The sequence below is a fragment of the Genypterus blacodes genome, unplaced genomic scaffold (assembly GCF_046128005.1).
Source record: "Genypterus blacodes isolate CSIRO-AG114 ecotype Tasmania unplaced genomic scaffold, CSIRO-AGI_Gbla_v1 ptg000009l_1, whole genome shotgun sequence".
NCBI lineage: Eukaryota > Metazoa > Chordata > Actinopteri > Ophidiiformes > Ophidiidae > Genypterus > Genypterus blacodes.
The window spans coordinates 392,168-416,432 of NW_027466823.1; the positions used below are offsets into that span (position 1 = coordinate 392,168).

At 47.8% G+C, this 24,265-nt stretch overlaps 3 protein-coding genes across 4 annotated transcripts in view; 1 reads left to right on the plus strand and 2 right to left on the minus strand.

The window, feature by feature from the left end:
• tgfbr3 (transforming growth factor, beta receptor III) overlaps positions 1-1,366 on the minus strand; it is a 58,112-nt gene extending 56,746 nt beyond the window's left edge. Inside the window, exon 1 of the mRNA XM_076158212.1 lies at positions 1,111-1,366. The gene's annotated coding sequence lies outside the window, so the exon portion shown is untranslated. The remainder of the gene's footprint in view (positions 1-1,110) is intronic.
• A 4,911-nt stretch (positions 1,367-6,277) lies between these two features.
• Positions 6,278-11,129, plus strand: fbxl5 (F-box and leucine-rich repeat protein 5). Its single transcript, XM_076158246.1, has 11 exons — positions 6,278-6,447; positions 7,080-7,295; positions 7,651-7,746; positions 7,837-8,032; positions 8,125-8,304; positions 8,412-8,537; positions 8,784-8,938; positions 9,028-9,110; positions 9,316-10,041; positions 10,328-10,476; positions 10,847-11,129. Exons 1-11 carry the CDS (start codon positions 6,364-6,366, stop codon positions 10,921-10,923), a joined length of 2,088 nt encoding a protein of 695 aa, XP_076014361.1. The 5' UTR covers positions 6,278-6,363; the 3' UTR covers positions 10,924-11,129.
• Positions 11,130-11,946: 817 nt separating this feature from the next.
• On the minus strand, positions 11,947-24,084 carry cc2d2a (coiled-coil and C2 domain containing 2A). 2 transcript variants are annotated; one of them, XM_076158224.1, is made up of 38 exons: positions 23,799-24,084; positions 23,632-23,713; positions 23,396-23,446; positions 23,052-23,132; positions 22,810-22,957; positions 22,294-22,430; positions 22,060-22,152; positions 21,894-21,974; positions 21,604-21,801; positions 21,360-21,516; positions 21,122-21,258; positions 20,898-21,029; positions 20,179-20,388; positions 19,975-20,081; positions 19,749-19,889; positions 19,489-19,645; positions 19,116-19,381; positions 18,710-18,887; positions 18,454-18,607; positions 18,195-18,339; positions 17,623-17,761; positions 17,333-17,536; positions 17,155-17,247; positions 16,977-17,068; positions 15,419-15,586; positions 15,213-15,315; positions 15,017-15,126; positions 14,817-14,913; positions 14,626-14,718; positions 14,347-14,523; positions 13,596-13,799; positions 13,414-13,503; positions 13,217-13,330; positions 12,989-13,123; positions 12,781-12,903; positions 12,641-12,699; positions 12,374-12,551; positions 11,947-12,147 (listed from the first exon to the last, which is right to left on the minus strand). In XM_076158224.1, the coding sequence occupies exons 1-38, from the start codon at positions 23,810-23,812 to the stop codon at positions 11,959-11,961; spliced, it is 5,037 nt and encodes a 1,678-aa protein (XP_076014339.1). In that variant the 5' UTR covers positions 23,813-24,084; the 3' UTR covers positions 11,947-11,958. The 2 variants fall into 2 exon arrangements, with proteins under 2 accessions (XP_076014339.1, XP_076014347.1); XM_076158232.1 differs by lacking the exon at positions 23,396-23,446.
• Positions 24,085-24,265: the final 181 nt, after the last annotated feature.

Sequence of the window (24,265 nt, forward strand, 5' to 3'; positions counted from 1 at the left end):
ATCTGGATCATCACATATGGATAAACTGCATTTAAGGGATGTTACCTTCAACCATCTGTTCATCTACTTAACACGGCTAAAAGTGAAAACACACACACACACGCACACACACACACACACACACACACACACACACACACACAGGGCTGGAGTTAACGCCGTCATGCATCTTGTGGTACATCGGTGACATTTCTTTTAACACACACACTTAGAAACATGCTTCTGACACACACACACACACACACACACACACACACACACGCCTCATCCTGGTGTTTGATGACCTGAATGCTGTCAGATCGCAGCCCTGCTTTACGTCTGAATATATTGAGGCGAAGGACAGAGAAAGCATCCGACTTCCCACTCAGCTCAGCTCAGCTCGTCTACTTTGTGTGTGTGTGTGTGTGTGTAGCAGGAAAGTGTAGCTTGAGGTGATAACAAGTCAATGTGTACTTTGGAAAAACAAGGAGTGATCTTCCTCCTGGAGCTCTGAAGCCTCAGCACACACACACATAGAGTACAGAGCTCAGTGTGTGAGAGACTCAGGGAGGACTCTGCTCTGGTAAAGACTCACACACACTCAACATGGACACATTGCTATGGATACCGGTGTGTGTAGATGTGTGATCCATGCAACCTCAACTGATGATTTAATGGGATTGTAGTAGAGATCAATGTCTCTGTTTGTCACTCGCGTTTCATCACACAGGAGAAGCTGAGCGGAGCAGAGATCACGCTGTTCTCTGAGGGAATACCTCTGTGTGTGAGAGCGTGTGAGTGTGTGAGAGAGCGTGAGTGTGTGTGTGACCTGGACAAACACACACTGTTCATCCGTGTGTCTTAATTTGATCCTTTAAGTGGGATACACACATGACAGCCTCAGCACATAGACGGAGTCCCGCACGGTTTGACAGTAAGAAGCGAGGCTGCGGCTGAGCGGCGGCTGGACAGATGTTCCGCTGGATTTACGGTCACTTTACGCAGCGGACGTAGAGAGAGGTTGTTTACGTTCTACGTCCTGAAAGTCTTCCCGTTACTTTCCACCGTGTCGGACGCGCCGATCGACGTGTGTGTGTCTGGTGTCATGCGTGGGGAAGAGAGCACACATACCTCCGCAAGACGAGAAGGCTCAGCACAAAGTTGCCTGAAGTGAAGAGTCGCTCAGCTGGATGCGGATATCAAAGTCGCTCCTCTCTCGATTGAACATTCACACAATCCTGCTTCTAGAGGAAAAGTGCTCCTCCCGAGCTGAAGGGACGCGCGGTTTGATAACAAATGTCTGACCGACGGCCGCTATCGCGCAAACTTTTAAATAGTTCGCTATCAGCCTGTGGACTCGTCAGCTTGGGTGGGGCTTAGTGCGGAGGGGCTGAGCTCAGGGCCGGCAGAGCAGCGGAGCCTCCACACAGAGCTGCACCGTGCCTCCAGAGCTGCAGAGGTGCCTCCAGAGCGGCCGGGCTGCAGGGGTGTCAGGGCTGCTTAAGATAAGGGTTTTTAGACTTAAGTGGAAATGGCAATACCTTTTTTTCCCTTTACCTAAAAAAATGTCAAATGAAATAATAATGATAATAATAAAGAAGTTGCAGCAATATGACCAATCTATATGACCTCTGTTTGCTTGTTTGTTTACTAGAAATGCAGTGAACAGATTTGTGGAGGTGAATCCCATCAGCAGGTGTAAATGAGACGCAGACAGGGTTCGGCCCTCAGAAGCCTCAGAGTGACTGAGTGCAGATCCATCCCATCATAATACAGGCACAGCATCCATGCATGTTGATCCAAGGTGTTAATCCAGATCTCAGCTCCTGATACTGGGATCAGGTTTCAATTCAAGGTGTCAAAGCGGCCTGTTAACCTCTGAGGGTGACGCCAACATGTGAGTCACGTAGAGGAACATACATGAGGAATTATTGTGTTCTGTTAGCTCAACCACTCAAAATGAGCCTAAACCCCTAAAGGAAGCAATGTTCTGCATATTCCCTTTGCTTTTACTGGCCTCCTTGTGATTCATGTCAGACACTAACAGGCCTCACCTCAACACAATCCTATAGTATTGATGCACAGACGAGGTAATGTGATGCTAACATATAAGATGAGGTCGCTCTGGTTCAGTCTTATCTCATGGAAGGATCTGTGTCTTTATGAGGGCTTGGAAAGTACAGAAACTCCTCACACTGTGTGGCTGTGTTTGACATTAGTTACAACATTAATCTCCTGAGTGGATCTGTACACTGACACACACTAGGATGTAGACTTTAGCATCAACCCCCATAGTGATTGAGACTTAGTTCAAGTGTGTTCATTTAGGAAATAAAGGCTGAAGACTTTTCTGTCTGCCGCTGCCTTTAATGAAACCAAATAATTTCTTTCGCTGTAACTTAATTTAACCTTCTATCTAGTTTTGTTCTGTTTGTAATTGTATTAAAGTGTCCTTTTCTTTTCCTCATGCTTTTAATATTTTATTGTAAAGCACTTTGAATTGCCTTTCTGCTGAAATGTTCTATATCTGAATAAACTGGCCTTGCCCTGCCTAGGAGCAGGGAGGAGTTGGGTCGGACATTCAGTGCCTTGCTTTAGGACACAGACTCTGCAAACAGCACAAACTCCTGCAGTGGCAACAGCTCCAGGTTGAACAAGTGGGGAACTTTAACTTCCAAATATATCTTAGCATCCTTACTTCATCCCAACTTTAAGACACTGGAGACCGAGGAACTCAGCACAGCCATTTTGCTGTCATGAACTGATTGTGAATAGACTTGGAGTGGTCCATGTTGCACAGCAGCTTGTGCAGGGTCACAGGGAGCATCAATGAGGGGGAGAGGCAGGATGCACCCTGGACAGGTCGCCAGGAGCAAACGCATAGAAACACGCATACATTCCCAGCTAGAGGCAATTTAACATTTCCAATTCACTTGACCTGCATGTTTCTGCACTGTGGTCGGGAATCCAAAGAGCTGGGAGGAAACTTCCTCAGACAAAGAGAGAGAAAGTCCACACAGAGAAGACGCCGCTGGGGAAGAAATGGGTTTCCCAGAGCTGCAGTGGAGACAAAGCTGATATGGGGTTGTTTAATTCATCAACTAGTCCACATGAGCAAAGTGCCAGTTTGTGGATTCAGCGTTTTATAGAGATCAGATTAGACTTTGAGCACAATAGAGCCTTCTGTAGCTCAGAGTCACAGGGATGTTGTCTGCAGGATGCATGTATGTCCTTGAGAACTTGTCTGATAGATGTGGACGTGTTTACTGATGAACACACTGACTATCATCAATCATTTAAATGTGTGAGTGCCACTTTTAACAGAATCCTGTTGGTTTGTGTGCCACATTACCTCTGCTGGTTCACTCTTCATACTAATTCTGAAGCACAGACATATTTTAAATCACAATAATCATCATTTCACAGCCATTTGTCAGCTTCAATATTAGTATTTAAAATATTTCTCTCACCTCCAACAAAACCCCACAACTCCAGGCACAAAGCACTGAAATCCAACGTAAATGCAGAATGATTTGTGTGAAATGTGTGTTGAAATGGAGCTTGGCAGCTTCCCCTCCTGAACAAATGCTGCCGTGCTTTGCTACAAAATCAGACTTGAAAGTGAGACACGGGTAAACATAAACACGGGCGCTGTGATTCTCCACTAATGAGACGGCACCTGTGACAAGAGGGAAGGAAAGTTTTGTTGTTGAACACGCCGATGCTCCACACAAAACAATTGATGTGCTGCTTTTAGAGATTACAAGGAAGTGCTCAAAGGGATCAAATTATTTTACATCTCATACATATGCATGCTGCCGTTAAAGTGCTTCGTTTTGTTTATTGATGCTGTGTTAGGGTTGTGAACACAAGAGGAAGAAAGTGCAGCAAACATAGGTGCAATCAGATGCATGTTCACACTCCATTAGTGTCACTGTGACCCAGTTGATTGCTATAGTGCTGCACTGCTGAGTGACAACGATCATGCCACGCTGCAAATGCCATCACATGTTGCTACATATTTAATAAAGGAATATATGAAAGCATTTGTGCTGATTAGATCATAATTGAGGAAATGACACAGGATGCATCTTCACACAGTAAAGCCATGCACATGTTTGTATTACAGCAACAGTTCCACTCACAAGCCCACTGTTTCCATTTACACATCACATGGCAACGATTTATTTGTGTATTGGGTTATTTTTACTGGTTTTTATTACTGAATGCAATGCTGGATTAATCTATGTATAAATGACAGCAGAACAGATGAGAACAGAACGAATGAGAACAGACGGCACAAAGGCTCCAAAATAACTTCTACAGACCCGGATGCTCACCCAAAATACAATCAAGTGGGAGGTTCATCCCAGTGCCTACATGGCCTTCAGCTAAACCAACTCTTGTGTATTTTCAGTTGGGAAATTTGTCTTCTGCTGCTTATAGATAACTTGTGCCATCACTATAGCAACAACCCCAGCAACCACCTTCCAACACCTGAACAAAACCCCAGCAACCACCAGAATACCATAACAACCACTTAGTGACACTCTTGCAACTACACAGACTGCAACACTGAGGGAAATGTGCAGAACAATCAGGCAACAAAATCCTTAACAACCACCTCAGCAGAGCCTAGCAACGCCACAAACAACCACCTAGACACAGAGCAACCACTGATAACATTTGAATTTAGAAATTGTAGATATTCCCAATAATTACTGTTCATATACAGAGAGTTTCCACAGGGAAGAGGTGTTATATAAAACATCAGAATGTTTTTCATTGCACTTTTAATGCTTCTTACAAAATAACAAGGTTCTTTCAGGGTAGAATCAGGTTTCATTTATCTATGATAATGATTGCAAAAGCTTCTCAAGAATTCCATCACTTTGTTCTTGTACCAGCAACTTCTTTGGACAAACACAGATAATATTTGCTTTGGTCAAGAACACAGTATGGTGCTGTTGGCTTCAGATCCATGATGAAGAGTGATGCTCAGCATTGTACTTTCTCAATCATATAAAGGGCAAAACAGAGGAAAACATTTTGATGACATCACATTATGATTTATCAAACTCCAGCTGGCTTCTGGCATTTATATCTTCATTTTGAATGTGTCAGAACAAAACATTTTCTCTTTGATTTCAACCTGAAAAATAAGCTGATGCTGCCTTTTGGTTAAAAACACAGCGGCTTTGTTTATGTGTTTAAAGTACTCTAATACAGCACCGTGAATACAAAAATACAAAGTCACATCAATAACAATGAGAAAAAAAAGGTTTTGTAAGCAAGTAAATGCAAATACAATGTTGCGTTTAAATTATGTTTCACTTTCAGAGGTGTGTTTAGTTTTGAAAGCAAAATTGCGAAGACCGCGTTAGTGAATACATATATATATATATATATAACAGGGAAATGATACCGGCGCCACCGTGCAGCTGTGCAAATCATGTGGATTCTGCTGCCATCTTGCGGATAATTGTATAAGAACATAATGTTCATGTCATATTCTCTGATTGAGCCTTTGTGGCTCTCGTGTTATATTTTTTGTATGTGTGTGTGGTTGTGTGATTATTTATCTCTGTTTAATGAAATAAGAAATAATAATTAATTGATTGCCTGTAGTTGATCGCTTGTTATTGGCGCGTAGCTGCACTCAATTTACTGCCAGCAGGAGGCAGTGTTGACATGTCTGAGATGTTAGACACTATTTACTTTATTCATTTATATAGTGAGAACATATTGGATAAGATTAAATATATAGCTGAGATTCAATACCAAATCATCTTCTTTCCCAAACGTATTGACAACAGTAGTCCTCAACGTGTTCCACGGTACATACAGTGTGTTTGTAGCAACTTTATTCTCTCCTGGTTGATGCATTAAACTCCGTTTCAGACCGACTGACACGCAACAACTACAGCTGATGTTTTATTGGTGATCATGTGAATGCAACACACTTTGACTGTTACTGGTTAACTCTACACAGCTACAGTAGTTTATAGTTTACAGTTTATAGTTGAAGTCAACTGTAATATCACCTGTAAACACAAAGTATTATAGTTATTTTATAGTTATATATATTATTATGGTTATATCAGTTATGTCGCTAGATGCTGACTACGACGTGCGTTTGTTTTGAAGCGTGCAGTCAGTCACGCACATGATGTGAGATCAGTGTTATTCTGCGTCCGCTGAGGAGAAACACGGAAGCGTTCCCTTCACCACTGAGCCCGGATCAGCGCGTGCGGCCCGGATCCTCGCACACCGATTGGCTTATCCGGTGAAGTCGTGGTCACGTGAGGCTCCGAGCCACGCCCCCGTGTTTGATTCCATCGCCATGCAGATAATGATGACGCACTGAGGCTTCAGTGGACCAACATGGCTCCGTTTCCTGACGAGGTGGATGTTTTCACGGGGCCACACTGGCGCATGAAGCAGCTGGTGGGTCTCTACTGCGAGAAGGTCAGTGAACGTTACACCAGCTTCAGTTTCAGGTTTCATGAAGGCAAACGGGGCTGCGCGTGACGAGGGTAGCGCAGCTAGCGACAACAACAACACAAACAGATGAAGAGTCGATGTTTGTCCCAAATTCTCCTCCGCCACCACGCGAACGCCTCCATTAAAGCTTATTGTCTCGTTTGTTAACCTAGCAGTGAAGCATTTGCCGTGTTATTGTATCTGAAACTGGACCGGGACAAACATGTTCCTCCTCTGCTAACGGCTCGGCTCGCCTTAGCTTAGCATGCTAATCCGCCTGATTGCTCGTTATGCAATTTAACACAAGAATTACAAAGATTATCTCCAAAATGTCCTCCAGCGATGCGGTTGTTTTCACGGTGCCTTGTGTTGTTATCCGTCTGTAGAGGTGACGTGTCGGTGCATCTGTACGCGGATAATTCATGGCTGAGCCTGAACTTATACTTATACTGAGTTACTTATATACTTAGACTGAGCTATGTGATGTAATTGTTGTGCGAAGCAGCTCGCAGTTATTCTATAGCAATCTAACCTTATATTTATCTGTAATAACTCTAACCAGCATGTGAACATGATGTAGATGTTGTTGTGATCCGTGTTCTCTTTTCTCTCCGCAGCTTTCTAAAACAAACTTCTCCAACCACAGTGACTTCCGCTCCTTCCTTCAGTCTCTCTGTGCCACTTTCAAAGAGTTCAAGATGCACGAGCAGATAGAGAACGAGTACATCATCGGGCTGCTGCAACAACGCTGCTGCACCGTGCACAACGTTCACTCTGACAACAAGCTGTCTGACATGCTGAGCCTGTTTGAGAAGGGCCTGCACAACATCAAGGTACAGGGCTGTCTGTCAGGGTACAGGGCTGACTGTCAGGGTGCAGGTCTAACTGTCAGGGTCCAGGTCTAACACAGTCTGTCAGGGTGCAGGTCTAACTGTCAAGGTACAGGTCTAACTGTCAGGGTACAGGTCTAACTGTCAGGGTACAGGTCTAACTGTCAGGGTACAGGTCTAACAGTCTGTCAGGGTACAGGTCTAACAGTCTGTCAGGGTACAGGCCTAACACAGTCTGTCAGGGTACAGGTCTAACCCCAGTCTGTTAGGGTACAGGTCTAACACAGTCTGTCATGAACTTCTTATCAAAGCTTTCTTTGTCTATTGTGTTATTTTAAACACACTACTGTGGTTTCAGAGTGAATACGAGCAGCTCAACTATGCCCGGCAACTGAAGGAGAGACTGGAAGCTTTCACACAGGACTTCCTGCCCCACATGAAGGAAGAGGAAGAGGTACAGAGGGCTCCAATGTTTAGAAAGACACATATTTGGAATAGATTGTTTCCTAGTTTGAGTATAAACGAGTCTTCTTGTGTGTTGCAGGTGTTCCAGCCCATGCTCATGCAGTACTTCACCTATGAGGAGCTGAAGGACATCAAGAAGCAGGTGATCGCTCAGCACTGCAGCCAGCCGCAGTGGGACTGTGCTGCAGAGGTTCTCAAGGGCTTCAGCCTGTGGAGCCAGGCAGAGGAGCTGCAGAAGGCCTTCAAGTACGCTGTCCATGAGAAGACCGATGATGGTGAGTGTGTGTTTGAGGAAATCACTCAACCGTCAACTATCTATCAATCTGTGAATGAAGAGAATCACGTGTCTCTTCCTCTCCCTCCTCAGAGCTGGACCGGCTCTCTTCGGCCCACATCTCCCAGCTCCCCACAGAGATCATGCTCAGGCTCCTCCACTACCTGGGCCCTGAAGATCTGTGTCGCTGTAGCCAGGTGTGCACCACCTGGTCAGAGCTGACCAAGACCGGCTCCCTGTGGAGGCACCTGTACCCGGTCCGCTGGGCCAGAGGTAAACCTGCAAGGATCTGAACTACTCAAAGGTTTAGTTTACTAAGGAGGACTTATCTGAGTCTATGGTGGGGATAAGTCATGAATAAGTGTGTGTTTGTTCTGTAGGAGATCAATACAGCGGCCCCCCAAGTGATCTGGATCAGGAGCCAAATGAGGAGTGGGTGAAGAGTCGAGAGGATGAAGGCCGGGCCTATCAGGAGTGGGACGAGGACGCAGACGTGGACGAGTCTGGTGAGGGCCAGGGTTCACTGACTCAGCAGCAGCATTTTTCTATGCAGTTCCAATTTCCCTGACCTTTAAAACGTATCGTCCCTCTGCCCAGCCTCTTTCTCCAAGTGTGTAAATGTTTCAGTCTGGACTCCTCCTCTCAGATCTCTGCTCTGCCTCAGACGGCGGCTGACTGCTGATCAGTTTAACGCTGCGTCTTCATTGAGCTGAAGCTGCGTGTGTGTGTGTGTGTGTGTGTTGGTGTGTTAGATGTGTCTGGACACACAGGCGGCTCCCTGGCAATCACCACCGTGCAGCGGGAGAAGAGACTGCTGAACGGGATCATCCAGAACCTTCTGCCCGTGGTGGGTCCCTCAGTGAAGTCTGTGGTCCTGGCCTACAGCTCTACAGTCTCCAGTAAAATGGTACGTGGAGGAAGCACAGCAGCTGATTGTGACTGAACTGTTCTGACCTCATGCAGAGGAATACTGAACGCTCCTCTGTCCTCCTGCAGGTCCGACTGATCCTCCATCTCTGCCCCAACATCACACACCTGGACCTGGCTCAGACTGATGTCACAGACTTTGCATTTGACAGGTAAACACTCTTACCTGATGTGTGTGTGTGTGTGTGTGTGTGTGTGTGTGTGTGTGTGTGTGTGTGTGTGTGTGTGTGTGTGTGTGTGTGTGTGTGTGTGTGTGTGTGTGTGTGTGTGTGTGTGTGTGTGTGTGTGTGTAAGCTGTTTCATGGTCTCAGTCTTAATCTGCAGCTCACTCTCAGCTCTCGTCCCTTTGTCTTCCAGCTGGTCCTCTCTTGGAGCTTGTCGTTCTCTGGAGCACTTGGATCTGTCAGGATGTGAGAAGATCACCGACCACACGCTGAAGAAGCTGTCTGTCGGCCTCGGCGACCTCACCTTTTCTGGCTCCAATGGCAAACGCTCCGACCGGAGAGCCAGGCTCCTGAAGAGTCCCCCCATACCGATCACTCTGGTGGACGAAAGAAACCTGCATCCTCTGGGACGGACACGGAAGGCCATCATCTTCAAGCAGAGGGCCGGGAGCTGGGACACGGCCAGCACGCCCACACAGGTTTGGGTCCTGGACCCCACAGACTTTGCTGATATTGAAGATGCTGCAGACTGGAGCCACGGCGGCGGAGTTTCTCTTCACGAGGCAGAGAGCTTTGTGGAGTCTGAGCTCCGGGCCGGCTTGTGCTGCTGCAGGAGGAGCAGGAGGCGCGGACAAAGGACTGGATCTAACGCCGCCTACCTGCAGCAGCAGTACGCCAAGACCGGGGACGCGTTCTGCGGTCACTCGGCCTGCTGCACCGGCGAGGCGGCCCTCAGGACTTTAACCGGGCCGCAGTCGGGCATCAGCAGGGGCGGCACTGCAGAGTTTTGGACTAAAGGCTCCTTTGGGGGCCTGCAGTGTGTGGAGCGTGAGAACAGGACTGACTGCTCAGAGGCTAAACGCTCACTCAGGTTTCTGAGTCTCTCTGGATGCTACCAGGTCACAGATCTGGGCCTCAGGTAAACTACTCAACCAATGCTTTTTACACTGGCATCAGGTGACTCAGGTGTCACTCAAGTCAGCTGTTTATCTACATGCAGGGAGTAAACACACCTGATCAAGCAAAGACCAAACGTGTGTGTGTGTGTGTGTGTGTGTGTGTGTGTGTGTGTGTGTGTGTGTGTGTGTGTGTGTGTGTGTGTGTGTGTGTGTGTGTGTGTGTGTGTGTGTGTGTGTGTGTGTGTGTGTGTGTGTGTGTGTGTGTGTGTGTGTGTGTGTGTGTGTTCTCTCTCTCTCTCGCTGCAGGGCTCTGTCTCAGCGTGGGGGTCTTCCCGTCCTGGAGCATCTGAACCTGTCGGGCTGCCTCTTCATCACTGAGGTGGGGCTGCAGGAGTTGGTGTCGGCCTGCCCCGCCCTCAACGATGAACACTTCTATTACTGCGACAATATCGACGGTAACACTTAGAGACAGCTACGGGTGCTTCTCTCCTTTTTACATGTACACACTGGTCTGTAGTGGAGGAGGTGTGCAGAGGGTCTGGATCTGGACTCTCTGTGTGTCACATGAGAACCTGATGTTGAGTGTAAAGGTGTGTAAGCAGGCCTGTTGTGTTCTAGTGTATGAACCCATGCTGGCGTGGCTGTGTGAGGTAAGTAGGAGGTACGGTGGCCAGTCTGACTCTCTCTCTCTGTGTGTTCACTCTCTCAGCTCGTTTCATTCTTGACGTCGTCCTGCAGACATGAAAGCCTGCAGCTGTCAGTCTGAACTTCTTTGTCCTCCTGTTGTTCTCCAGTAAAGTACATCTCTGTGGTTTCCCTCCGCAGGGCCTCACGCCGACACGGCCAGCGGCTGCCAGAACCTTCAGTGTGGCTTCAGGGCCTGCTGCCGCTCTGGAGAGTGACTGCTCACACACCGCTCACCCACACCGTCTACTCTCTCTTTATTGCACTTTATCCTTTGAATGCCATTTGCTGTATTCTGTTTCAGTTAAAATGTTTCTGGGTGAAACTGTAACTCTGCTCCTGGCGTTCTGATTCCCATCTGTATTTCTAAGAAATCCTCCTTTATAAAAGGAAACTTAAGGGGTGTTGATCAAGTTGAACTGAACATGTACATCCTGGCTTCTTTTGGTGTCGTAGTTTGGTTTCCAATTAAAAACTGAGAAGTGTGAACACAAAGAAGAGACGCTTCTGTAGTTCCATTGAGTTTCTGTGGTCATTAACAGGTGATAGTGATTTATGCCCATTATTATTCTGTTAAACTCACCTGTGAACACTCTGACCACAGTTTGAACACCTTCTCTAAGGGGTCGGCCTCTAACTGGAGCTCCACACTCACATCCCGCACCGTCACAGCTCACAGCTCACAGCTCACAGGTCACAGGCAGATCCAGTGGCTCCAGATGTTGCAGCAGTCCTTCATCTCTGCACATCTGTCCTCTTCATGGCCTAATCCGTGCTGGTAACATTATTTTTGCTCAGATTCTCCCTTTAGCACTCCATGTTGTGGCCAAAATGGACCAATAAACTATTTTGATATGAGGCAGAAGGGATCTGTGTATGTGTGTGTGTGTGTGTGAAGGCCCTGGGCGTTCTCAGAGCGTCCCTGGCCTGGTGTGAGACGCCCTGGTGTAGTCTGGATCACTTGTACACTTCAGATACGTACATTAGGTTGTACTTTATATTTCACTGCTGCAGGCATTATGTGCTTGTTAAGTTTTGCATGAGTTGCCGGTGGTGATGTCAACTTTATTACAACAATAAAGTCTCTTCAGATTTAACTCTCCTTTTGTCATTTTAATTTAGAAGTATAAACATTTCTTTAAAAAGCTTGTAAAAGTAGAATCTCAACACATTTCTGAGGGATAAGCTCCATACGTGACATAAATCTGTACCTGCATGTCTACGTGATCAAACACTGACAGAGTGGTTGTGTCTCACGTTGTGCGTACGAGCGAGGCTAAGTAGACCCAGACTGACAGGATGTTGTTAGGATACGGGTGCACGTACACAGCCAGGGCAAACTCTGCATTAGAGGTGTCCACGTTGTGAACTCCGGTGCTGTAGACTGCCTCGATGATGGGGCGGAGCTCAGAGAAGGGAAGGTGCAGAGGGAAACCTGAAACCTGATCAGATAACAGAACACTTTAGTTATCCACAGGGAAATTGCTACTGACAAGAATAAATGAGGATTAGTTAGTCAAACCATGTGTTCTTCATCATCATAAACATTCAGCCGGACCCCAGACTCTTCTTCTCTCCCTGACCGCCCCCCCCCTCCCCAGCTGCCTGACTCATGTGCTGAGTCACAGGCTGCAGTCTCTTCCCTGCAGGCCGCTCCTTCTTACTCACCCTGTGTTCTCCCAGCAGGCTCAGCAGCTCGTGGCAGTGCTCGTCCGCCACGTCCCGCCCCCTGCTCAGCTCCAGCTTTGGCAGGAACTGTTTCAGCGTGGTGGTGTAGTGGCGGTTCCAGCGCGTCGGGAGTCGGGGGCGCCACTCCATCATTTTCTCCTTCAGTATCTTCTCAATCCTACAAATGAGAGAGAGAGATGTTGGACCGTTGTTGTGTCCACTAACAAACAAATCCTTCAGACTGCTAACTAGCCTGCTGTGACTCGCCTGTCCTGAAGCTCTGCAGCGGTTGATTTGTCAGCGCGTCGATACACCAGCTCCCTTGGCTACACAAAGAAATACAGAGACGTGAACGTAAATAATTGGCCGCCATCCTGTCAGATCCTATGGAAGCGTTGAACACTGACCTGTACACTGGACAGCCCGGGGTGGGAGAAGGAGCGGGAGAAGAAGGGCTTCCACATGTTGGTCTTAGAGAGGTCAAAGCTCAGCCTCATGGGGGAGGTGTACCCCTGAATGTTCAACCACACCTGAGCAATAACACAGAAACAATGTCAATCTGCTGAAAACTGATGTCATACAGTCGATTGCTTTAATTTCTCCGTAAACACTCACGTTGTCTGCGTTGACCAGGCAGCCCACGGTCTGCAGCGGGCAGAGAGCCTCATACTGGCCGTAGCACTGACCGCTGCTGGGGTTCCAGATCACGTAGCCGCCTTGCTCCAAGGTCAGAACGTACGCAGTGGGTCCCTAAAGGATAGAGAGACCAGAAAGCTTACAGCTGCTCCAAAACAACTCCATGTTTAATATTAGGTCTTATTATGTTTGTCATCTGGAGTTAACCTCTGGTATCGCCGTGCCGATTATGAGCCAGGCTTTCTTTCCCATAGAGAGGAAGTAGTTGCACAGAAGAACAGCGTGTTCCTCCTCGTCACCGGCGAGGAGCGTGAGGAATTGCTGCAAACAGGAAACACAAGTTTTGGCAGGTTTTTCTTTTCTTTTCTTTTAGGATGTAAATCAATAGTGGAGCGTTCACTTACATCACAGGTGCTCCACAGATCACAGACACCAGAGAAGGAAACTCTGTCCGGCAGAGACGGGATGAGCGAAACAAATCGGGCAATCAGTTCCTGTGTAGAGAGAGGGAGTGTGACTTTAGAGCACAAAGAGGAGAGGAGAGGAGAAGCGTGTGTGCTTCAGCTCACAGTGGCGACCAACTGACCGTGGCTTCCTGTGGGCTGTCAGGGAACGCATCCAGCAGCTCCTGTGGGGGGTTGAGGGGTCGGATGTAACGGGTGATGAAGATGGTCTTCCCGTTGAGGTCAATGACGGTGGTGAGGCACGGCCGGTCAGGGTAGCTCAGGGCCGCCGCTCCTTCAAAGCGCTCAGAGGCCTGCAGCAGGCGCTCCTCCTCTTGGCTGTCAAACTGCATCAGAGAGGAAGACGTGTTGGAGAGAGACCGGAACCAGAACCGTCCAGAAAATGTAAATGCTTAAATATAATAGTGACAAGGCCATAAATGGTTGACTGGTTACATTTAGCAGCGGACAGTTACCTTTGCTTCCTTTATCTAGAACATGCAGCGATGTAAAAACCACATAAATGACACAAAAGAGTGAGAAACATAAGAGAACATTCATAAAACCGTGCTGTTCCACTTTTGGGAGACTGAACTACAAATGGTGTCAGAGCAAGGGACTTCTTTCCACAAACAGAGGGTGGAGACACACGCATGTGGAGACACACATGTGCAGACACACGCATGTGGAGACGCATGCAGAGCTTTCAGATCCCCGTCTCTCAATCATCAAGGTTTATTTTATAAACTCTTGTCTTCTTGCTTTGATTCATCGTTCAGTCTCCCATGGAATGAATGATCAACATAAACTTGATATGACAAATATGGAAACAAACTTAATAATGAGATCAGGTGATGAAGATGAACACTGAGGAGACATGAGACTGAGACTTACCTTCTCCCGTATCGTCTCCCCAGGCAGCAGCTGTGGTTCTATAGTGAGGAAGAGCTTGATGAACGTTCCGTCGCTCTGGCTGCGCGTGGGATCGTAAACACCATCGTTGCCGTGGTTACGCTCCTTACTGTACCCCAGCAGCACGGGGGGGATGTTCACCTTGAAGGTCCCGTCAATCTGCCGGGGGACATTGTAACAAACGCGATAAGCCACCAAGGCAGACAGCTGTTGTGACTTCCTGTTGATGAATCATGAAGACGTGCAGACGTGCAGACTCACCCTGGACTGGAAGTAAACGGTGCTGAAGGGAATCTTCACAGAGCCCAGCCAGTGCTTCTCTACTCGAGTGTGTATGGATTTGCCTCTCTCATTCTGCAGAGTCACAGGAGTGAAGCATGAAGGGAAGAAGAACTACAACCACTGTGATGTGACCGAGACAAGAAGAAGAAGAAGAAGAAGGTTAAACTCACCGCTCCAGTCTCATACACCAGCTCGTCAAATATGTTGATGAAGACTTCATCTTTGACCGACTGCAGGCTTGCAGTGCTGTAGTCTCCATTCGGGGCACTGCAGGGGTCAGAGTCACAGAGGCGGAGTCAAAGGAGCCTGCCTTTCTATCACAGTTCTAACAATCACAACAACACCACAGGATGAGTTCAGCATCTCTCACCTGAACGGCAGCTGCAGCTCCTCGTTCCAGGACGGGTTGGGACCATCAGCTGTAGCAGTTTGGAGAACTGTGCGCTGGAAGGAAACCTCCACAAACGGCTTCACCAGGACCTGTCGCATACATACAGAGCACACGTATGTCAGAGAGGGTGTGAGGCGTGTCATGGAGGCGTGTCCCTGCTTGAGCTGCTCTGTACCTGACTGAGCCAGTCGTTGCCCTGGATGGCGCCCTGAGATGTGTGGACAGCAGAGAAGGTCTCAGTGAAGGCACGGGCGGCTGACTTTGAGGGCAATGCTTTGCTGAAATAAGTATTCAACCAGTGCAGTTAGGTGCCAAGTCCTCACATTTCAAGCCGTGATACTTGAATCTGCCAGCACACGGAGGCTCCTCGCCGTCTCTCACCTGTTCTGAGGCCTGCGGACGGGGATGTTAAAGGCCTGGCTGATGTTGATGAGCAGTTTAATGTCTCCGTCCGACAGATTCTGTGCCGTCACCTTCTTCTGCTCCTTCCTCTGAGGCTTCAGAGGGCGCTTGGGTTCGGCCAGTTTGAAGAGGTTGAATCCCAGGATCCTGCCGGTCCAAACAAACAGCTGTCATGATGGAGGCGTGGCTTTGTTCAGGATGCAAATGAGGCAAAGACTCAACATGGACGAGGTGTTGCTCTGAGTGATCACAGATATCGTTCACTGTGGGATGGGGTTACCACAGAAAGTACTCAGTCCCTCCAGGTATTTGCAAGTTTAGGACCAGAACACTTAAACACCTGTGTGTGTGTGTGTGAGTGTGAGTGTGAGTGTTCACCTCATAAAGACAAAAAGTACAATGACAAATAAGATCAAAGAGAGGAAAACTCTTTACCTTACACATACAGTTATTATTATTTAAATTGTATTCCAAAGTCTCTATCTCAGTGTAATGTTCATTGTTCATTGTTCTTGTTGATTGTTTTTGAGAGAAGAAACCTGAAAGCAAGAGTTTGTTTGCTGCAAAATCCTGGGAGGACTGAATACTACACAAAGACTAACATCTCTACTGATCGGGTTTGACCTAAATGTAGAGAGGGAAACACAGAGGGAGGGAGGGAGGGAGGGAGGGAAGGAGGGAGGGAGTCAAAGAAAGAAACTCTAAGAACATACCCTGGACCTGCCCCACTGTTACAAACACAAAGCAGAAGCACAGCAGGAAACGGAACAGAAAAGATTACAACATGGACTTTGTTCATACAAAACCTGCAAAGGAACAATTAAACAGAGGTGATTTACTTTGTGTCCACACGTATGACACGCCTCTGCAGAGACAGAGAGACAGTGTGCTCTTCATCCACCATCATCATCATGTTGTGAAATCTGCCCTGATCACTTCCAGAGGATCATTTCCCTCAGAACGTGACGTTGAGTTGAAGATGAAATGGGCCGTAGCTGCTGCAGCAACCAAGGAGTGGACTTACATCAGCCTGTCACTCTGAGTTTATCAGCCAATTGATCCAACAGCTTCTAATAATCAAAGACATCCAACTGCTGTTTTACTGCTGGAGCAGAGAGTTCAGACACTCTTTGCTGTTTGTTGTTTTAGAGGAATAAGACTAAGACACACAGAGACAGTGAGGCTGGTGAGATATAAAGAGATTACTGTTATATATTGTGGTTTCTGTGTAAGTATTGTGATTCTGTATGAAGGATTTCAGTCTCAGATTTAAAATGAGCTCCATAGTCAAATATTTTCAGGGTGAGAATTGAAGTTTGCTTCATTTAGATTCATGCGACTCCACAATAAGAGCATGTAATATATCAAAGATGAAGCTTTAAACTAATCTAAATCAACTGGAACAAACTGAATAAAGATTAAAGGGGTTCCAGACTGTGAAGCAACAATAATATAAGTCCTGGAGCTCAGGAGGATCACTAGAAGAGCTGAGGTGACTCCAGCAGCAGTGTGTGTTCAGTATTAGTGTGTTATTTACCCGATGCTTGGAACGTCCTCTTCTATCACCACGTCAGATAAAACATAGTGATGCTTGGCAACAAGGAATCTGTTGATGACCGACTCCCTGATCTGTGGGATCACATGAACAATAAAACAATATGGATCAGGTGGTTACAGGAGAGACCAGCCGGTTCAGACCAGATCAGGTTTCTCACCTTCTGGAGGTATTTGGCCACTAAAGCTCTGTGTGAGTCCAGATGCTCTTTGGTGTCGATCATCTCTCCTTCCTTCAGTCTTTTGTCATATTCCTGAAATTAAAAACAAAACAAAAGGTAACTTCCCTCCTTCATCCCTAATAACTCTGCATTCAGGGTCGTTATGTGGAGTTCAGACCTGGAAGACTTTATCTGTGACCTCCCGCTCCAGAGCAGGAACACACTTGTAATTACGGAACTCTGCCACTTCCTGGTTCCTGAGCCGGAGCAGGCGGAACCTTCTGGATCGTTCCATCTCCTCCTCGGTTATAAAGTTGAATTCCTCCTGCAGCTGTTCCAGGCGAAAGTACTCGGGCGCCGTCACCTCTCCGCTGCTGGCCACCTGGAGCGCCGCAGGAAGAGAGAGTGAGACTCAGACTGAGCTCTGAGTCCAGGTCCAAGTGACATGCTCCACATTCTGGTACCCACCTTGAGCAGCTGCATGATGGAGGCGTTCTTTGGGTCATTGGGGTCGAGTCTGGACTGGGTGGCCCACTCGCCGATTTTCTTCATGTCGTTCAGCCCAGAGACCCCGATGTGTGTGACAGCATCCAGCCGGCTCAGACCGCTACAATGACAGACGAGGTTAAGGGACAGAGGTGATGGTGCATTCAAGTGTTAGGGAGACACTTTAATGCATCACCCTTCATCAATGATTGGAGAATTTATTGCAAAACACCTTTCTATTAAGGAATTATATTGTCAAGAATTTAAGCAAAGAATCCAAACAATGATTAAACATGGATGTGGTCGTTTGTTTCCCGTAGACCCTGAACGCACCACAGAGCCATTCCTGCTCACAAAGTGCTGATATGAGACAAAAATACAACTGATAGCACTGTGACTGATTACTTTCACATACAGTAGAAGTTCATGTTGACACTGCAGTGACATGAGAGCGTTTGCTGCCTGCAGGGTTGTCATGGTGATTGCATACAGAATGTGTAGTTAATGGGCTCAAACATGCAGATCCATTGGCCAGGTCCTTTAAGAGGTCTCACCTGTGTCTGCCCACAGTTGGAGGAACTGGGGGGGCGAGCGGCACGTCGTCCTCTCCGACCCCCCAGGACACAGAGCAGGAAAGCTTCCCAGAGGTCAGCAGGGTTTGTTTGTTACTGCCGTCAGCCTCGAAGGAGAGCGGCACGTCTGAGGAGAGACAGACAGCGTGGACAGAGAGGGGAGAGCTTTACGTTCAGGCCTGAGCTGCTGCTGAGCCATGGAGTGTGTGTGTGTGTGTGTGTGTGTGTGTGATTGACTTACCGCTGCCCACACCCTCGTGGTCGAACATGACTCTCTGGTTGCTGCTAAACTCAAACTCCTCAAGAGCGGCGCCTCCTGTCACCACTGAGGGCTCTGGCACCGGAACGAACACTTCAGCCAGGAGGGAACATGATGAGCCCGTCTCCTCAAACACCTACACACACACACACACACACACACACACACACACACACAGTTTAAGAAGACCCATTTCAGCCCCAGTCAGTGAGAGTGAGGCGCAGCTTAGAGACGGTACCTGCAGATTAATGCTTAGAGGACAGTTCACTATCTTCAGATTGAATATCTGGCCAAAGTGAACTCTGAAGTCGGCGTTGAGGGAGCGGCTGTCGGTTCGAGACACTTCCTTGTCGTTGTACTGGACCTTGATGAAGAGCGAGTGCTTTGTAACTGTGTCTCTTCGGGTTATTTCAGATCTGCAGCACGGAGAGAACAGAATCAGACACTCGTTCCACTGCTATGAGAATTAAAGATATGAACGCACAATGAGAACCAGCTGATACACACACACACACACACACACACTTCACTTTAAAGACGTTAAAATGCTTCCCTGTCTGTGCATTTGGCAGCTTGACCAACAGAGGAAGGAGACCACACCTGTAGAGAGACAGGAGAGGAGGAACACCTGGGCTCAGCTGTACCTGGGGCAGAGGTCGTTGGTGGTGATGTTTCCAGAGAGGGACAGTTTGGGGAGGAGGATGGACTCTCCCGGCTGCCTGCGTATCCTGGAGGCTTTCTCTCGGACGTGCTGCTCCATGGCCTCACCGTCTGGCTTCCCCGGGGGTTCCGGCTTGGGGGGCTCCTCTTCAACTTCTGCTGTGGTCTCTTCCTGGTTCTCCTCATCCTCTTCCTCTGTCTCGTCCTGTGACTGCTCTCGCTTCTTCTTTGACCTTTTCTTTTTGGCTTTCTGAAATGAGTGACAGTAAAGTGAGTGTGTGGACGGTGTGTTTGTGTGTTGTGTGTCTAGAAGCTTCACATTTTTCTAAACATATCTGAAGCCGGTTAGTCCAGTACCTGTTTCCTCCTCCAGAGCTTCCACTCCTCCAGCTGTTTCTTATACTGGGCCAGCTTCCTCTGGTAGTCTTCCTCATTCTCTGCTTCCACTTCCATGACCTCTGCAAAGATCTCAGCTTCAAACTCCCGCTCGTCTGACACCCGATCGACGTCCTCTCTGAAAAGCAGAGAGCAGAGCAGAGGAGAGGAGAGATGAACACACTGACAGAACACACACACACAGACACACACCTGTGAGAGGAGGTGAGCAGGCAGCTTACCTCCTGAGATACAGCTTGTACGGAGTGTTGGAGAACCTCTGAAAGTCCCTCTGGGCCTTCATCTCCTTCCATACTTTCACCATGTTCTTCAGCAGAGTCCTGTCTTTCTCCTGCTCTGTGTCTCTCAGCTGACGAGTGTTCCTGCCACACGGAATGAAACATCATACGGTCGCTGTTTCTCTCACAGTGACTTCCATCTTCCATCCAGCAGACCTGAAACACTCACCTGACTTCCAGACTGTACTCTGCTATCCTCTGCTGCATGGCCGGACTGAGGCTCTGCTCTCCGTGGACCTGCAGCATGTTCCTCATCGCGTTCCTCAACCCGTTTAACTAAAACAGGGAAGAGACAGACATCAATGTTACAAAGGAAGAGCAGAGGGGCATGGAGCTGGGCGGGGCCGGGGAGGCCTGGGGGGGGGGCAGGTACCTTGTCTGTGAGGTGTGATGTCAGGTTGTTGTTTAGCCTGGTGAGGTACTGGTCATATAGCTGGACCAGACGGGAGCCCAGTACGTGTTCTCTGCTGAAGAGCGGGTGATGGGAGAAGATGAGGCCGGACACGTCCACGTCCAGCTGGTAGTCTCCCTCAGGCTCGCCCGTACCTGCTATGTACTGATGGGCGTACTTGGATTTCACCGCCTGGGGGACAGAGGCACAAGAGCCGTCACACAATGTTCTGTAGAGAATCGTCTACTCTACTACTGAACAAGTATGAAGTCATCTGGATGATTAACAGCAGCAGAAGAAGCTGAGAAGTCACGCATGACAATCTGCCCTGGACTTTTAATTCAACTACAACACATCCTTTGTTTCTGGATGAGCTCATGTGACAGCTGGGGCTTTCCACTTCTTCACAACTGCTGGTGTGAAAACAGGACTTGATGCTGCCATCATGCACTGAAGCACTGAAGCACACACGCATGGATTTTAATTAAAGCAGCTTCTGCACATCCTCACATCTAAACTAATATTCACTCTACACTATCTGTTAGTGTGTTTCATTCTACACACTTTGTTTGTCATGTCAGTCATGCTCTCCCCCCCCCACCCGTTGCCAAGGGGATCATTGTGATTGGATGCACGATGCCTTCACTGTGACATATGTCTGTGTGAGTGGCAGTGAGAGCTGCGGCGAGCTGGTGTCTGACCTTCCTGTACACGGTGTGCAGAGCCGGGTCCAGGTCCTCTTCCATGTGGAAGAGCGGCGGTCTTGTGGACGACTCCTTTATGGGGTCAGGCAAGGCGATGATCCTGCCGTCGTCTCCAAACCACTTCTTTCCCTTCGCAAGCAAAACAGCAAGTTTAAAGAATCCATAATGAAGCTTCAGAGCCAAACAAGGTGAGGCTGGCAGGGATCTGGACTCGTATGTACCTCCTCCATTTTCAGAATGCGGTTCTCCAGAATGTTCTCGTTGATGGGGGACACGGGGGGCCTCTCCCCTACATACAGCCCCTCGTCCTCCAGGTAACGGGGCTGCATGTTTTCAGGCAGCTTAACGGGAGTCGGGACTGTGAGCGTGACAAACAGAGCCAGTCAGAGGCCGGTCAGACAGGAAGTTCTGATGTGTGGTATATTGTGTTAAAGTAAGTTTGTAAATGAGATCACATACCTCTTCCAAAGCTGGGGGTGAAGTAGAGCTCACTCTCTCGCTGCAGGCGTCTGTGGTATCCCACATACTCGGCTTTCTTCACTTCCAGGAAGTCCTGAGACGACTGCTCGATGAATAAATCCCCTTCTTCATCTCGCACAAGAGGAGTTTCTTCAATCTGAACATGAGACGTCTTTTTAAGCTTGGAATGGCTCAAGACAAAGACTGATGACTTATTTCTGACAACATCCTATTAGTATCTTACCTGGGTCTCATTTTCTTGAGTGATTTCAGTCTCATCCCGCTCTTCACCTTCATCTCTTCCTCCTCCTCCTCCTCCTCCCTCCTCCTCAGACAGTTTTCTCTGCTTTGATTGATTCTCGTTCCCCTCTTGTGGCTCCGGGTCAAATTGGAAAGTAAAGAAGTTGTATGCTTCCTCTGCAGTGGGCAGGCCTTTCTCAGTCTGTATGAGTAAAGAATGAAGATGTAAACATAGTGTTACATACTTCATGATGTAGATACTATCATCTCTACTTGAAGGAATGAAGCCCTCACATATTTAGCTTCATCTCGGACCTTGACCCTGGTGCTGAGGGCCAAAGGGACCTGGTGTCTTCCAGGCCTGGCTGCATCCACCTGTCAAACAAAGGGAATGAAACCTCCGTCCTGACTTCCTGGACCCTGATATCTGCAGGGAACAGAGGAGAGAAGAAGAGCTCACCTCACTGTCAAACCTGGTGCCAGCGTCTCTGAGGCTGTGGAGGCGACTGGACTCAAGAGAAGCTTCCTGCTCCAGAAGACTCTCGGCTTTAGACTGCAACAGAGGAGAGCAGACGGCAGACATCAACATTCTTTCATTCGGCGTCTCAATCCAGGATTAGCAGTTACACGTTTAGGGCAAAGTCTTTGTAATAGAAGCAACCTAGATGATGTATGAAAGGAAAAGCAGGTTTACTCTGGCTGCCCTCAGCTTCTCCTTCATGCGCTGCCTCATGAAGCTGTCTAGCTGGCGAGAGCTGGGCGTCGGCCGGAGTCTCTCTGAGGTGCTGTGGCTGCGGGAGAACTGACGAGTCTCTAAGCTGGGTGAGACGTCTAGAAGAAGAAGCACAGGTGGAAGGACAGTTAATGACTCAGTATCACTCAGTACTGGATGGAGGCCGACCCATATACAGGAGCACCAACATTCAGTCACCACAGAGACGTCGTTAGTAGTGAAATAAATATTTAAGGGTATTATTTGAGGGATATTTGAGGCTTATTTGTTATACAGGTCTTATAAGTGAATCAGTGAATTTATGAACTAAACTGGTCTGGATTACTGTTTTATATATTCACTGTTGTTGTCATCTATGATCATAAATCTGAACAGCTGCTGCCACAATTTGAGGGATCCTCTCTGAAAACAGCTGTTGTAAACATCCTGGCCAATATATGATCAGGTCTCATGCTTAGTGTGGGCACCCAGGCTGACCTCTTTGAAACCTGGATGAAGGTCCAGGTGAGACACTCTGCTCTGCTGGCTTCTCTGCTGATCTCTCATCGTCGCTGTACTGCTGGATGCTGCAGATCTCCACTCCATCTTTCTCACAGGACCCCTGGCCTGACAGCTGTTCAAACAGCTAATACCACACACAAGAGGAGCAATAGATACACATACTGTTAGAGACGCTGAGTCGGTAAATGAAATAAAATGACAGAATGATGAGGATGTACCTTCTTCTTCCTCCTCTCTCTCTGAGCCCTCAGCGTGCGTTTCAGGGTCTCTCCTGGGTCTTCCTCATCGCCTGTCAGCTCCTGGAGTAACAAGCATGAAGGTGTAAAGGGAAGTTCATGAATACAAACAAACCCCCGCACCCCTCCCCCATCGTATTCAGCTACTCAGCACAGAACAGCAGGAGAAGAGAGTTTACACGACACACATCTGAGTCACTACACAGCAAAGAGGAGGGACGATCAGCAGCACGCAGCAAAGCAACTACACTAAACTACACACACACACGCACTCACGAACACACACTAACACTTACTCACACACACACACCCAAACACACACCAACCTCCATGGTGGTTTGCTGTTTCTTCTCCTCACGCTTAGACGGAACCAGAGCCTATAGAGTATAACACTTGGGTTTATAAAGTGTTCGTGTCTGTCTCTGTGTCTTTCTTTGTGAAGTTCCTCCTCCTCCTCACTCATGTCGAGTCTTGTCCATAAGGACTCACAGTGAGGCTGAACAGCCCGGACTCACTTAAGTGAAGATACAAACACTAACATAGTAACATGTATTCATTTTACCTGAGTGTCTCCTTTATTTCGTCCATTTCCTAAGCTTTCTTGTAACGCGCGTCGTTTCTTACGCAGTTTTTCACGAATATCGCTGTAACGGAAAGAAAAGAGGCGAAGTTAGCGTAACATTCCCTAGTCAGAGTGGTTGATATGAGCAGATAAACAGGACTAAGTACCTTGAGGAGGCCATGTTGGGTGAAGCAGCTCTGCCTCTGATGGAGTCACAGCAGGTAACGGACCCAACTCAGCCGGTACTGTTGTGCTGCTCTTTAGTCCAGATCCTTCCAGAACATTCTTTGTATTCTCGGGCTTGTGTCCCGCTCCTTTGCTAGCTTGATAATGTTCTGTTGTTATTGTTTATTTACTCAGTCAGTGATGTAAACAGTCCCGCTATCGCTGCCTAGGAACCATGTAAACTACATCTCACTCTAACTTGAAGCAGACATCGGCGCATCCTAACGGGATTATCTGCTCCTAGGGTTTCTATTGGTCCAATTTGTTGTCAATCAAATAGGGGCTTGACACCTCCTACTACGGCATCTGAGAAGGCCAAAAAAGGCAGAATCAGTGCCGCGTCGTCGCCTGGCTGTTGCCCTTTATTATGACTTCACTATATTTTCTGTTATGCTTCTACAACTCATAC